The sequence below is a fragment of the Homarus americanus genome, unplaced genomic scaffold (genome assembly GCF_018991925.1).
Source record: "Homarus americanus isolate GMGI-L3 unplaced genomic scaffold, GMGI_Hamer_2.0 scaffold4060, whole genome shotgun sequence".
NCBI classification, from domain to species: Eukaryota; Metazoa; Arthropoda; class Malacostraca; order Decapoda; family Nephropidae; genus Homarus; species Homarus americanus.
This window is the reverse complement of record NW_024746161.1, coordinates 10345521-10360867: the sequence shown is the minus strand read 5'-3', so window position 1 is coordinate 10360867 and position 15347 is coordinate 10345521. Positions and strand designations below refer to the sequence as shown.

The window sequence follows — 15347 nt, the reverse complement described above, 5'->3', positions numbered from 1 at the left end:
ATATAGATGTATATAAAGAGAAGAGGGACTACAACGTCATACAAACACTCACCGAGTTCTTCTTCATCCGTGACACAGGGAGATGGGAGACAGCGTGGCGTCGGCGGTGGTGCGGCAGGAGGGGGCGACCATCCAGACCGTCAGTAAGGTACGTCACCCGCAGCCTGAGGCCCCACCACGCCTCAGCCACCCACATCTGCTATACAAGTGTCTGATCTTGTTGTAGTAATTTGATCAACCAACAGTTCTTCACTTCTTTGAGTTCATAACTATTGTTCAATGTTCTCTTTGTTGAATGTATCTAAAAGATCATTAAATATTGCTAATTTGGCGTCATTTTTTAGTTACTAATATGTCTTATCAAGTAAGGATTGTATACTGTGCTAAAAGTATATGTTGTCTGTGTTAACTTTTCCATGTCTGAATACTGAAGGTAATTTTAAGCTGCTTGGTGTAGTAATAGTTTGTGTGAGAGAAGTGTTGCTGATTCTCTCCCTCTTAGTGGCCATACATCTGCTACAGAAAACCATTTCTTTTAGTTATAAATTGTCTGTTAGAAACGGTATCGCCCTGACAGACGCTAGTTGTTGTCGCTGAGTAGTGCACAGTGTTCCTATAGGAGAATTACTGTTAGTGTGTGGTCAAGTAATATGGTACAGTATTATTTGACCATTCCTCAAGGACCACTTATCTACAGGTTCTTGTCGGAATAACTGGCAGGTTGTTTTGAAGTTGGACGTGAGTGTACTTTAATTATATTACAGCTTATATATATGTATATATATATATATATATATATATATATATATATATATATATATATATATATATATATATATATATATATATATATATATATATATATATATATATATTTGTTCATTTGTTAATATGTAATACAATGCCTGCTGAGGGCTCTTCAGCATCAGGTCGCCGGTGTAACCCAAAGACTGGTGCGTGTTACTAAAAGTTGGCAACTACACTACTGACGTGGTACAGCTGCCTGCCAGCCCACCGTCTCCCAACCTGCACGGTATTGGCAACAGCTTAACAAATGCCTCTATATATTCACAATGCATGGTGTGACCCAACCCTGTCATAGTTGTATCATTCCTCTCTCAGTCCTTCTTATCCCACAACACCAAATAACCCAAATGTCCGAGTGTTTCCGAGACGATTCTCTGGCTCCTAACACCTCTCTTGACCTTGTTACAGACTGTGCATGAAACAGACGGGTTACGTGTTGTTGGTGCCCGGGTCTTGTCCGAGAGTGGTAAGGTCGAATCCTCTGTAGAATTCCCCATGATTACACCCCCAAGTTCGGAACCTTTAGCTACTTCAACCTACTCCTGCAACCAAAGCATGGCTCACTCTGTTACTCCCGAGACACAAGAGGTGAGTCTCCCGTCAAATAAGTTTTCCCATTAAGAATCTCGTTTTCTGTGTCTTATTTTCTATGATGATATATTTTGAAGATACACTAAATGAAAATCTCACGCACTTCATGTATTGCAAATAAATTTAAACTATGAAGTGGATAAATGGTACTTTAACCTCAATATATATATTTTTAAATGTAATTGATATCACTTTATAATAACATTTTCATATTTCACCTCAAGTATTGCTCAGAATTTGCTCTACAGTAGAATCCATTTTTTGAAACATTTTAATACTAGTACAGAATTGAAGTGAAATGTAAAATTGGAGAACTTTTATTACAATATTTAACAACCTAAGTCCAATCCTCCCCTTCCCCCTCTCTCCCATCTCTCCCCCTCCATTCACCATTCAAGTCCATTCATCCATTCCCCTTCCCCCTCTCTCCCATCTCTCCCCCTCCATTCATCCCTCTCCCCATTAACTCATCCCTCTCCCCATTAACTCATTCCACTCCACTCATCCCCCTCTGTGTGGTCACATTAAGAATGCCATTATACCCCCACAACTAGACCAGTATGGCCAATATTTCCACTGTTAACCCATGATCATTGAAGTTCATTATTACTAGATATATCGAAGTAATTAATTAACTCCCACAGGTAAATTAATCAGACGTGACCAACACCCTTTGTATATTAATTAAGATTTTCCATATAGTTTGTTTTCACTCGGATGTATGGTCACTAAATTTAATCATAAGGTGAATTAATTTGTTGTGTTATTTGCATATTTAATCATTTACTTGTATTTATTGTATTAACTCTGTTTTATTTCGACTGAATATTATAACCCGTTGGACGTGAAACACCATTGAGGATTAAGACACCGCCGTCCAATACTGTCTTTTATAATAAGGAATCTGAGGTAAAGTAAACACATACCTTGAGTAAATAGTGAAAATTGAAGAAAAAAAAATCCGTCAGTTCTGTATTTACTTGGTCAGTTTATTTGGTGCTGACAGTCGGTATGATTTACTTTACTGTGGATTTCTTCGTATTTGATTATCTAACAAGGGATTTATTTATTTATTTATTTATTTCTCTTTATAAAGCATCCTTATTGTGAGCTTAATTAATTTTTTTTTTCAGGGTAGAATTTTGTTTTGATTTTTATTTTTATTCCAGAAGATAGAGTAGTGTGATGAGGTTTGGCAGTTGTTTCATTTAATGTTATTTTGTTTCTTCTGTTACTTTATTCTCTCCAGCCCAGTGAGGATAAACTGGTACTGTACCGTGTTTGCCCCCCACAGCCTCGTACCATCACTTTTGCTTTATATTCTCAACGTCATTTTTGTGTTATTTTTTTGTGTTTTATCACCAATAGGATGGCAACTGTACTAACTTCATCATCGTATGGTCATGCAGCATTAACCATATGACGATGATTCAACTACCAGGTGGTTAATGAGGGTGATGTAACGCTAACCGCTCCCCTCCCCTTTTATTTGTGTTATTATGTGTGGCTACCGGTGTTCTAACTGGGTTGTTCAACATGAGGTTATGACACTTAACTGTCTCCTGATTGATAGCACTCGGTATCCACCCTCGAGAGGAGCCACATGGAGGCATCAAAAGAATCCGCCGTCCGCATGGAATCTGTGATGGAGGGCGTCAGCCAATCATCACAGTCCATTAAGAGCTGCAGCCAATCATCACAGTCCTTCCAGAGCTCCAGCCAATCATCACAGTCCATCCAGAGCGCCAGCCAATTATCACAGTCCATCCAGAGCGCCAGCCAATCATCACAGTCGATTCAAAGCGCCAGCCAATCATCGCAGTCCATCCAGCGCATCAGTCAGTCATCACAATCCGTCCAAGGCGTCAGTCAGTCACAATCGATCGAAGGTGTCGTCCATTCACAGGCCATGGAAGGCGTCAGCCAATCGCAGGCCATCGAGGGAGTCAGTCAATCTCAGTCAATCACGGAGGCGCCCGCTGAAGTCCCCGCAGTGAGTCAGTCTCAACCCGAGCCACAGACAGTAGACGAAAACGCTAACTCTATCCAAGAGCAACAGGAGACTCTCGTAGAACAACCAGCTGCCGAACCAGAACCTATTAAAGAACCGGAGCCTATTGTAGAACCAGTCAAAGAACCGGAGCCTGTAGTAGAACCAGAACCTATTAAAGAACCGGAGCCTATTGTTGAACCAGTCAAGGAACCGGAGCCTGTAATAGAACCAGTCAAAGAACCAGAACCTGTAGTAGAACCAGAACCTATTAAGGAACCGGAGCCTGTAAAAGAACCAGTCCAAGAACCGGAGCCTATAATAGAACCAGTCCAAGAACCGGAGCCTGTAATAGAATCAGAGCCGGTGGTGGAAGCTGTGGCTGAACCCGAACCTATTATTGCTACTGCACCCGAACCCGCCGCACCCCCCGACCCCGAGCCCGTGATTAAAGAAGCTCCAGTAGAACCCCCTCCTGTCGTCGTGGAAGTGGAGGAGATTAGCCAGGAGAACATCAAGACCCAGCTGCAAGAGATCATCAGTGAAATAGAACAGGAGGTGGTGTCAGAGCAACAAGAGGAGGAGGAGGAGGAGGTACAGATACAGGCGGGTCATGAGGTGGTGAAGGAGGTGGTAAAAGACGAGGGAGATCAACCCGTGGAGGTAGAGGAGGGGGAGGAGGTCGAGTATTACGATGAGGTATTTGTAGAGATGGTGTTCTGTATCCCACCCACCCACCCACCCACCCAAAAAAAAAATTAGATTTCAGTATCTATGTGATCACTATCCCTAAATTGGCTGTTAATTGTAGTTATTCGATTATTAGAAGAATCTCTATAAGTAAGGATCGTCAGCTTTTTTTATAAACACTTCTTTATCTGTCTGTCTGTCTCATCGTAATTTCTCACTTCAAAATTCCCAGTCCGTGTGTTCCTAGATTAGTTTGTTTATCCATCTGTGTACTGTACAGTGATCTCCTTTCATGCACTGTTGACTATGGTCCCTCGTTTTATGTCTTCCAGTCTCAAGGAACCTTGTAATTTCAACCCTAGTCTGTATTAGCTCCTTGTAGTTGAGTTTCCATGAGAGGATTCTTTAGCCAAACTCTCAAGTCTAAACTGTACGGGACCTCCTCTTCCTTGTTCAATCTTTATTCCCTCGTTGAAAATTATTAATCTCTCGGTAATCTCCCAGTCTACTTTTCCTGCTCGGTGGCCTTTCTTTCCCTCCTCCTATTTCCAACGTCCTTTTTTCACCATTCCATCGAGCAGTGAGTAGTCTTAGTTTCTTAGAGTGCTCCTCCTCGCCCCCCCCTCCCTCTCCCCCTCCCTCCCCCCTCCCTTTTAGTTCATGACTCCTCCGGTAGCAGAAAGTAAGGGGAACTCTGCCTCCTTCGCTCCCCCCCCCCTCCCTCGCCACCATAATCTCCAGCACCTTTCTCAACCAGAAACTCTTAATGAATGTTGATAACTAATTCCTATAAATACCCATATACCACAGGCCAGAAACGTCCTCACCTCCACTAATAACACGTGTAAATATATCCTCCTCCTTACAGCACCAAAACATAAACAAGAAGTGGATAAAACAAATAGAAATAAATGACATCCAGTTAACAGATCCGACACACCATAAATATATTGTTTGTTCCATACAGTAGTGGCAAAACACATTGGCTTCTCGGTATTGTCGTAAAAAAAGGGGAATATGTTTTGTCCTTAGGTATTTGTTGCTACAATTTACGTTCTGTACTACGTCCCTCAACAACAACAAAGGTTAAATGTCAACAAAGCATGTTCTCTAAGACCTCTTGTGGTCGTGTCTATAACGTAGCATGGTAGCCCTGATTGTTCCTATGTTGTGAGTTGTGTTGTACTCGTGATGTTGTCATCTTTTCCCTGTGAATCTGGATTAAGAAACAAATTAGTATTCTATTTTTCTGATCATAAATACTTAAAACAACATAATTCTCTGATAGTAAAGAGTGTTATTGATTTTTTCTTGGTTGATATTCGGGATGAGTTAAATATGACAAGATATTAACAAGTCAATATACAAGAATGGATTTTACAAGCTTCTTCCAGGTATACAAAAAGATCTATAACACATTAAAAGGTTGTTTTAGTCTTGATCAAATGAATATATAGAATAACAAAATTTCCTAACGTGATCACACTAACACACACAGGTGGGGTTATCGTGAACCATCATTCGAACAATGCCTCAGTGTTTCATGTCTAGCCCATGTTACAGTAGCGTTTATTCTCACACAACTTTTGCTTCAGTGTGCTGTTCGACCCTGACTGTTGACAAGGAATAAAAGATCATACTGGGGAAGAAAAAAAATAATAGAAGCCTTAATAGCGTATAAAATGTCATATATTGTGTTTAATTCTTCAGTGAAATAATGCTTCGAAACAGACAAAACAGTATCGAACAGCAATGAAGCGATTTGTTCATGTGTTGAGTAGTTTACCCCGTGTCCAATTGTTGACATAAATCTGAGGATAACGCAATCAATGTCGGTAATATGACAACATCTGATCATTGGGTTAGTTTGGATACACTTACTATAATGTCATACCAATAATTCTACCTTTAGCAGTTATAAGATTTGAGTTACAGTTGATATAATTGTCCTCGGGTTTAGTGTTGCGTTGTGTTAGTGTTAAGGCTCTACAGTGTTGCTTTTAGCTCCTTGTTTCTGGTCTTGATGGGGGTAAACCGCACTACACAACACATACTGATAATAATTCAACTCATTAAAAACTATATGATAAAACTAATGTAAAAAATGACTTAAGAATGAAATATGTAAATAATCACATAACTAATATATTTCTGGTTAAAATTTGAATGTTAATAGTTTAAAGGCACTATTTAGTCCCTAATTGTATATGAATGGATATATTTTACCTATAGTTACTAGCAATACCAAATAGTTAATACTTGGTGCCTAATATTACATAATGGCAAAGTGTAATAGTCAATACCTATAGCTAGTAATATGATGGATAGTTTTAGTTTATAGTCAATAGTTGTTAGTTACTGTAAAAAAAAATATGTATGATAATTGAGATACAGCATTAGGCTCGTAGCTAATACATTTTCCATATATATATTCCTGCCTTATGGTAACACAACACACATACATTTTTTTATGACCTTTTCCTCTGTTATATCTGTATATCCATTTGTTTCTATATATATATGTATCTGTCTATTAGTTGGCCCATTAGTGTGTAATTATCACTTTACTAACCTTATTTCTTTCTAACATTCATTATTTATCATTTTTTATGTCTCATATTTATTCAGCTGTTTGTCTATGAGTCTTATCAGTTTTATCTGTTAGTATCTGTCATTTATCAATTTATCAATGTCTCTTTTGTCCATTTATCAATCTTTCATTTATTAAGCTTTGTTTTGTGCGTTTCTTTAGCATTTGATCAATCTTGTGTTAATATAATCTCTTTATTTATTATTTGCTTACACTAAGGATTCCTCTTCTTGGTACATGAATAAATAAATGTTTGAAATTACATATAAACGAGATTGTCAACATCAACAAGAGGAATCCAAACACACATCAGTACTAAATACACACACGAGCTTAGAACACAGTAAAATACAATTGATAATGGTCTACATAACACACATATACGTACACAAAACCTAGGATACATACATACATACATACATACATTCATACATACATACATACATACATTCATACATACATACATACATACATACTGTACATACATACATACATACATACATACATACATACATACATACTGTACATACATACATACATACATACTGTACATACATACATACATACATACTGTACATACATACATACATACTCTGGATGTTGTTAAAATGAGCTAATACAATGTTTATTTGCACATAGGATGGCGTGTTGCATCACACATGGAAACCCAAAGGGAAATATGAGGTGCCAAAGACGACCGTCACGGTAAGAGAAATAAACAGTGTATAACAGAAGCTTTGAGGTTAGGTTAGGTTAGGTTAGGTTAGGTTAGGTTAAGTTAAGTTAGGTGATGTATGAGAACAAATTAACGAGTCTTATAATGATGCTGACATGAGTAATAGTTAACCTTGAGGATAATTTGATGTTTTGTTAATATTAATGTCAAATCCTTATCTGATGCCCATTGGACGCCTTTGATGTGGTGTTGATACTGATCTGTGTAACCAACCCGTGGACAGTACGAGGATGTTGTGCCCATCAGTGTACCCGAGGTGCAGTTTACCGAGGTGGAACCCAAGCCAGAACCACCCAAGCCTCAGCCGCAGCCGCAGCCACAGCCGCAGCTACAGCAGGTATGGACAGCAGCAGGTTCTTGTTAGTAGGGACGCGTGTACTGTGCCTTTGGTATGGAAATAAATCAATTCAATTGTAAATATTGTTAATAGGTGTTACTGTATGTGTGAGGATAATCCGTAAAAAACATTAGTTATTTTTGTACTAATCGTTGAAAAACTTTATCTGAAAATATTTCTAGATCTTTTATCAAACTCGTTATATTAAGTTATGAGTTGTATATAAGATGAAACTTCTCTTACCATGTAGTTCACCTCTAACAGCCTTCACTTAGTAAACTTTGCTCTGAGATGACTTGTCTGCCCTGACACTAGTCTTTTCCCTGTATGTGACCCAGCATATCACGACACCACCAGATTCGCCTCATTTTAATCTGTCCTGGAGTGATGTGACCTCTTAGCTCTCATGTGATGTAAACTGAGTTATGTCTCGGCAGGTGGTGGCGCCTCAGAACCTGCAGGGTATGACCAACGGCGGCTTCTCTCCCGGGGCCCTCTCTCCCATCGAGATCCCCGAAGGCATACCCCTCCTTGCTCGCATCCTGCCCAAGGTAAGACTTTTAACACTTACTGTACAATTAATGTTGTTGTGAAGGTTTAATTAACTAGTAATCTCAGTGTTATTACCGTTCCTTTAAGATATTCCTATGGTTGAACAGATAAGGTTCTCAAGCACAGACTTTCAGGTCGATACTAAACGATACATTAATTTTAACATTATCCAGCCATGACTGTTGTGTATACTAAACACGGATGAAATGGCTGCTTTTGTTGATGATATTTCACTGAAGACAAATTTATGCAATAGTCGTTGGTGTTCCGTGAAGTAGTGTGTTCTTTTATCTTTTTCAATATCTTTAACTCCTGAACATAGATGAATTATGAGAGGTTAAAGTTCAGTGTCAGTATTGCCAGTGAGGGATTAGTCTCTGGTGAGGGGGGGGGGTGAGGTGATTAGTCTCTGAGGTGATTAGTCTCTGGTGAGGGAGGGAGGTGAGGTGCTGGTGCCAGGGATCTGTCTTGTCAGTGACGCGACACGTAGGAAAAATAAACAAGTGGAATGAGTGTTGGACATAACGAAGAGATGACTCCAGTGTGACGCTCCTTGGCCCCGCACGCTGCATCAGTTCTTAATTATCTTCTTGTTATTCGTCATTTTCATCACATTACCTTACGACCGTTAGGCCAGTCGGTGTGTTCTGTAATTGGTTCTTTGTTAGGAATTTCATAATGTACAGTGTTGGGACAGGAGAAAGCTCGAGTCCTCGGAAAGAGACATACTTGAACCAGTGGTGAGAGACAGTTGCTGCCACAGTCCCAACAACATAAACCAGTTGTATTTTTGTCAATTCGTAGATAAGTTTTGTTAAATGGCCATTCATCCTGAGGGCCTCTGAAAGTGAAGTCTCAAGGACGGACTCTTGGTTCTTACTTAACAGGAGAATTAATTGTAAATCATAAAAGTAGATAATACCAGAATTAATTTACAGAAAGAACTCAAGACTCAGTACTTAACAGATGAGACTTTATAGGGAACTAATTTAACGCACAATAACATCCACTTATAAATGAAGGAGTTAAAAAAAAACATATATTCGGATGATAAGTATGTTAACCGATCACCCATTTAAGAAATAACCTAACCTAACCAAGCACCAAGGTGGAGGCTAGAAATAAACATCATTACCAATACAACAAAATAATTACAAAATACAGTTAATGCTATAGTACTGTACTCTGTAGGGGATAACTTGAGATAGGAGGCTGTTATCTTAAAGTGGGTGTACGTGTGTTGGTCGGTGTACAGGTGGTGTTGGCAGCTGACGGGTGGGTGGGTGGGTGGGTGGGTGGGTGATCGGCTGGCTTATTTATATCACTAGCGATGGGGGAAGGTCATGGGTGGGAGACATGGGGGGGGGTAAAGAATTAATTTTCACTAAGCTCCTCACCTACGTTATCTATCTATCTATCTATCTATCTATCTATCTATCTATCTATCTATCTATCTATCTATCTATCTATCTATCTATCTATCTATCTATCTATCTATCTATCTATCTATCTATCTATCTATCTATAAGAACAGATGTTAATTAAGGTCGAGTAAATTCCTCCACACCTGTGCTTGTTACCTGTCGTTTTAATCGTGTTCCTGGGGATGAAGGTCATGTAGCGCTCAAAGGATGTCGTTCGCGGGTCGTTTCGGAAGCTGTTGGTCGTTAGGATAGGTTAGGATAGGTTAGGTTAGGATAGGATAAGTTGGTTAATCTAAGGAGAAAATTGATTACAGTCTCTCTACAAATGATCAGAAATAATATATACAAATCCCGTCTATGTTCTGACAGTGTGGCGCAGATGAGAGGATGAAAAAAAAACCTGTTTCATCTAAGTTAATAATCTCCCTCTCTTACTTTTGAACCACACTGTTGATGGTGGTGACCTTGGTGTAAATTATCCTCTCTTCCTCGCCCTTATTGCAAGTTGGATTAAGGTTGAGTTTTATCCTTCTTCCTAGATGTTGCGTCATACTTTCCCTGAGCTTAATGTGTTCCGCCAAGCCTATAAATATATTGCCAGAAATATTAAGTGTGGAAGCGTTTCTATACGACCCAACAACTTGCTTCATGCTCCAGTAGTAAACAGTGTGTGTGTGTGTGTGTGTTTGGAGATGTTTATTTTGGCAGACGTTCACATTCAAGTTCAAGTTCACTTTTTAATGTACTTGTGTATTTTATTTGACGTTTGATGTTAACTTTCACTTCTAGGGACCGCATGGAATCAGTTACAGACAGATAACGGTTGTCGAGATCGATATGAATACGTGATAATTTCTCTTCTTCACTTCACTCAACATCTAAATGATATAAAAATGTTTGACTATAATTTTAGGATAATAGTTACGATTACGTTCATCCCAACATTGTCGAGAAACACTTGACAGCACTGCCAGGCGTGTCAGCGGATGTGCCGCCAGCCTGTTCATCTAGCGTGACAGTTGACATGATATAAGAAGCAGTGAAAACAAAATAGAGAATGCATAGTAATTGAGAGAGGAAGAAGAAAAAATATGAATAATGTACTTTAGAAGAAATTAACGATATTAAGTGATATTAGATAATTAAATAAACATGAATTTACATAGACAAACATGGAAAAACAGGGGTGGGAGAAATGACAATCGTGTAGAAGAAATGAAATGTAAATGAAGTGTCAGGGGTAAACACACACTCAGAACACCGTATTAGAAGACTTGAGATAAAAGAGCATCATCTCCCTTCCTCATGGGGGAATATCTTTGTGTTGTTGCCAAAAGTTGTGGTAATATCTGTGTTGCATCCTTGCTCAAGAATGCATTAGAGACTCACTGAAGATAAATTTACAGGAGTTATATCAGTCAGGTGTTCAGTGTTGTGGTGTTTTAAGGTCACAGTGTAGCTATCAAGGTTGACACATATCTGGGTCGTGTCGTGTTTTGTTCTCTCAAACATACTTTTACACACCATATATGTAAGTGTGCGTGCGTGTGTGCAGTAAATGACTCATGGCGGTTACCTTAGCCATGTTAGTTCTGGTTTGGTCACCGAGACGTCCACTGCTGGTGTTCTGACAATGCTAATTCACAGGTCATTCATTCATTCTTTCTCTCCCCTGAAGAAATGTAAACCATGTGTGTGTGCGCGCGCGAGCGAGCGAGTGTGTGTGTGTGTGTGTGTGTGTGTGTGTGAACAATTACAACTTAAACATAAATACAGCTTTCCGGTTAATCTTTACTTAGATGTTATCACGTAATACTGAGCATTAACAACTGAGGTCTTGAAGCTCGCGTTTTAAGTTACTTAATACACTAATCATCAACGATAAAACATTAAGGGCGATACGTTACATTTCTGATAATACTTGATGGGTAAAACAGCTCTATTTAAAACAACAATCGTAATAAATGTAAATCCTCCATCAACAATCTCTTCAGCAACACAATGAATGAAATTTAAGTTCTTCCTGTATTAACTAACGTAAGTACCCGCTGTACAAGCCTTGGGAGAGGGTGGGTAGTGTAAGGACAGGGAGTGGTGACTGAGGGAGTATTTCAGATTTAACACCTGACCTAACCAGGGTATAAGACTAGACAGGAGATAACACTTAAGGTGAGGTTCAGTAAGTGGTGCACCGTGAGTGTGTTGGAGATAACACTTAAGGTGAGGCTCAGTAAGTGGTGCACCGTGAGTGTGTTGGCTGGCTGGTGATGACGTGTATGACACATTACCGGCTGGTGTCTCAAGGTGGTGATATCAGGCGGATGGGTGGTGCTCAAGGTCGATGCTAAGTGGGTGGTGATGGGCGGCGTTCTGGGTGGAAGTAAGAAGGTGGTGACGGGGTATCGTGGGTTGGTTTGGGTGGTAATTGGTGGGTGGAGACAGGCGTTGTGCTTGAATAGCTACAGGTGGGTAATAGCAAGTGGGTGGTGTGGCTGGGCGGCAGCAGGTGGGTGGTGTGACTGGGTGGCACAGTGGGCGTGCACCTGCCCCTTCTTTGGCATGGTAGAAGATGAGCCACCGAGAATAGCTCCTCGACCTCAGTTGCCGCAAACCCATATGAAGAATCCCACGGCTGCCTCCTGCCCGCCAGCCCCTACAAGACTCACCGTCACATAAACTCCTCCCCGCACCGCCAGAGAGACGCCCCTGAGAAGATCCTGTGTCTTTCGTCTTGTGGGAGTGTCGGCGTAGAGGGCGGTACGGGAGCTGGGTGGTGGTGGGTGGGTGGCTCAGAGGGCGGTGGTGGGTGGCCGTCCGCGCTGGTGAGGACGTTAGTGCCGTGAGCGTCCCCGAGCCACACGCAGAAACACCTCGTGAGTCTCTATGTGTTGTGGGTGGTGTGGGCGCCCCGCGGGCGTGGGTGTGTCCGCTGGTCCTGTCATCTGAACAATACAGTGTAGATATTGTTAACCTTGGTGTAGTCCCACAGTGTGGTGTAGACAACAGTGAGAAGTATAAACTACAGGACACCTGCAGCAGGTGTTGGCTACCAGTGTTCTTGTTTATCTCAGCCCAGTGTGAGGAACAATGTTTTCCCCCGACCGTTTTGGTACCCGACGGGGATCCTTCGGTATCAACGAGACGAGCGGCCGAAACTTTGTCGGTTTAAAGACAGCTTTCCGATCAAAGGATAGTCGGACGCCGCTCCAGAGAGCAGCACACTTCCGATTCTCTGAACCCGCGACGCCCTCGGTGCTCAAGGATCGAGGGTTGATGCCCTCAGATCTATCAGACCCACACAAGAGACAGTTCCTTACCGAGTTGACGGGCCGAGTGTTCCACCTGGCAGTGTCTGGGGTATGTTATTGTGTGTGTGTGTCAGTACATTACATTACTAAGCCCCATGGCACAGTCTGGGGCCATAACACAGGCCATATACTGTAATTGTACATCATACTGTATAGGTTCACAGAGGCGGTCATCATCAGGTGGAAGTGTTTATCAGGGCGACTAATTAACAAGACGAGACACTTATTCTACTGCATTATTTAGGTCAAGAATTACCTTGTCCTCATTACCGACATAATTATTGACCTTGGTGTATAATGATCCGTGTTTTAATTACGATATTATTAAACAACTTGTAGTAATTATAGACTTGAATGAGATATCTCTTACTGACTCTCTGTTTCTCGTGTCCATTATATAAACAGTGATAAAGTTCTATTCCACATATTGTGCATTAATCCAGACAACTAATGCAGTAGATAGGAAATCCTAACCTAACCTAACCTAACCTCCCCCACCCCCCCTAGGTAGCGTTAGGGTGATTAATCTTCAGGTGATCCATGTTTCCTTGTACAGTAAGTGAGAGAAGTGATGTTTGGTGCAAAGAACGACTCACGTGTTGGTGGCTGTAAAGTACTATAGCATGACCTCTCTCTCTCTCTCTCTCTCTCTCTCTACTTACTGTACACACCCTCACGCCGCCACTTTTATTTCCTCCTCCTCCTCCTCCTCATCATCATCATCTTCTTCCTCCCTCTCATCTTCCTCTTCCTCCTCCTCCTCCTCGTCTTCCTCCTCCTCCTTTATTCGCTGTGTACACACACTCACACATGGCTGCATGCACATAGTTGTTTGAACATGTGTTGGCTGGTTCTTCAAACAATCGCGTTCGTGTGGAGGGGTGATGGGAAGGGGAGGAGAGAAAGGTGATGGGGAGAGGGGAGAGGGATGGGGTGATGGGAAGGGGAGGAGAGAAAGTGATGGAGAGGGGAGAGGAGATTTATGGGGAGGTGGGGCAATGAGAAATGGAGATGGGTGGTGGGGGTGGATGAGGTGGTAGGGATGAGAAGGAGAGGAATGGGAGGAAAGGGAGGGGGGGAGACCGGAGGGGTGGGGGAGGGAAGACTCAGTTGGAAGTGTGCCAACAATAGCTAACATGAGGTGTGTAGGGAAGGGGAAGGAGGGAGTAAAATAATAGGAGGAGGAAGAAGGAGCAGGAGGAAGAGAAATAGGAGTCGATGTTGAATTAGAGACAGAGAGAAAGTGAAGATAGGAAGACGTTGACAAGCCTAAGAAGATGAGGAAGAAGAAAGAAGCAAAAGAAGGAGAAGAGGAACAAGAAGAAGAAGAAGAATATGAAGAAGACAACAAGAAGAAGAAGAAAACAAGAAGAAGATGAAGAAAGAAGCAGAAGAAGAAAAGATGAAGAAGAAGAAGAAGAAGAAGACAGGGGTGAGGTGAGGGAGGGGGGGGAGGCAGTACAGGTGAGAGAGAGTACAATACAATAAGGTGAGAACACGGATATTTTGGCACACCTATGACGGCTCTAAAATGGCGGCCGGAAGTGACGTTATTACACAGCCTCGTCTCACCTGTTAATGACTAGTAGGTGGAGTGTTGTTGTTCCTTTGTTGTTGTGGTGGTGGTTATTGTTGTGGTGGTTGTTGAGTTGGTTGTTGTTGTGGTGCTGGTGGTTGTTGTGGTGGTGGTTGTTGTGGTGGTGGTTGTTGTGGTTATTGTGGTGGTTGTTGTGGTTATTGTGGTGGTTGTTGAAGTGGTGGTTGTTGTTGTGGTGGTGGTGGTTGTTGTTGTTGTGGTGGTGGTGGTTGTTGTGGTGGTAGTGGTGGTGGTGGTTGTTGTGGTGGTTGTTGTTGTGGTTGTTTGAAACGGACTAATGTGTCGTGTAGTGGGTGGCGGAACTTTCGTAAACACAGGAGCTACTTACGTCACTGTCTGGGTCATACATACATACATACATACATACATACATACATACATACATACAGGTGACAAAGGAAGGTCTAATATATTTATCTACGTATGTATCTCTCCTTGTCATTGTTGTTTACTTACATATGTTTTTGTTCTCGTCCGTCCATACATCTGTCTCTTTGTCCGTCAGTCAGTATGTCCATCTATCTTTCTGTCTCTTTGTCTGTCTGTCAGTCGGTCTGTTTCACGTGAGTCAAGGTCACCGTCTTTGAATTTGTTATGATTCTGTACCTTATTTACGTTGTGTATGTTTGTTTGTTTGTTTCATTGATTGTAGTGTGTGTGTGTGTGTGTGTGTGTGTGTGTGTGTGCGTGTGTGTGTGTGTGTAAATTACTGTACTTCTGCCTAA

General features: G+C 41.3%; 1 protein-coding gene across 3 annotated transcripts in view; it reads left to right on the top strand.

Annotated features, from left to right (window-relative positions):
• LOC121879028 (titin-like) overlaps positions 1-15347 on the top strand; it is an 82489-nt gene that overhangs the window by 27765 nt on the left and 39377 nt on the right. For all 3 annotated transcript variants that reach the window (XM_042385503.1, XM_042385502.1, XM_042385500.1), the window contains exons 3-8: positions 79-148; positions 1216-1395; positions 2972-4087; positions 7308-7373; positions 7628-7741; positions 8179-8292. In XM_042385503.1, the coding sequence (XP_042241437.1) occupies positions 79-148; positions 1216-1395; positions 2972-4087; positions 7308-7373; positions 7628-7741; positions 8179-8292 (1660 nt within the window). The remainder of the gene's footprint in view (positions 1-78; positions 149-1215; positions 1396-2971; positions 4088-7307; positions 7374-7627; positions 7742-8178; positions 8293-15347) is intronic.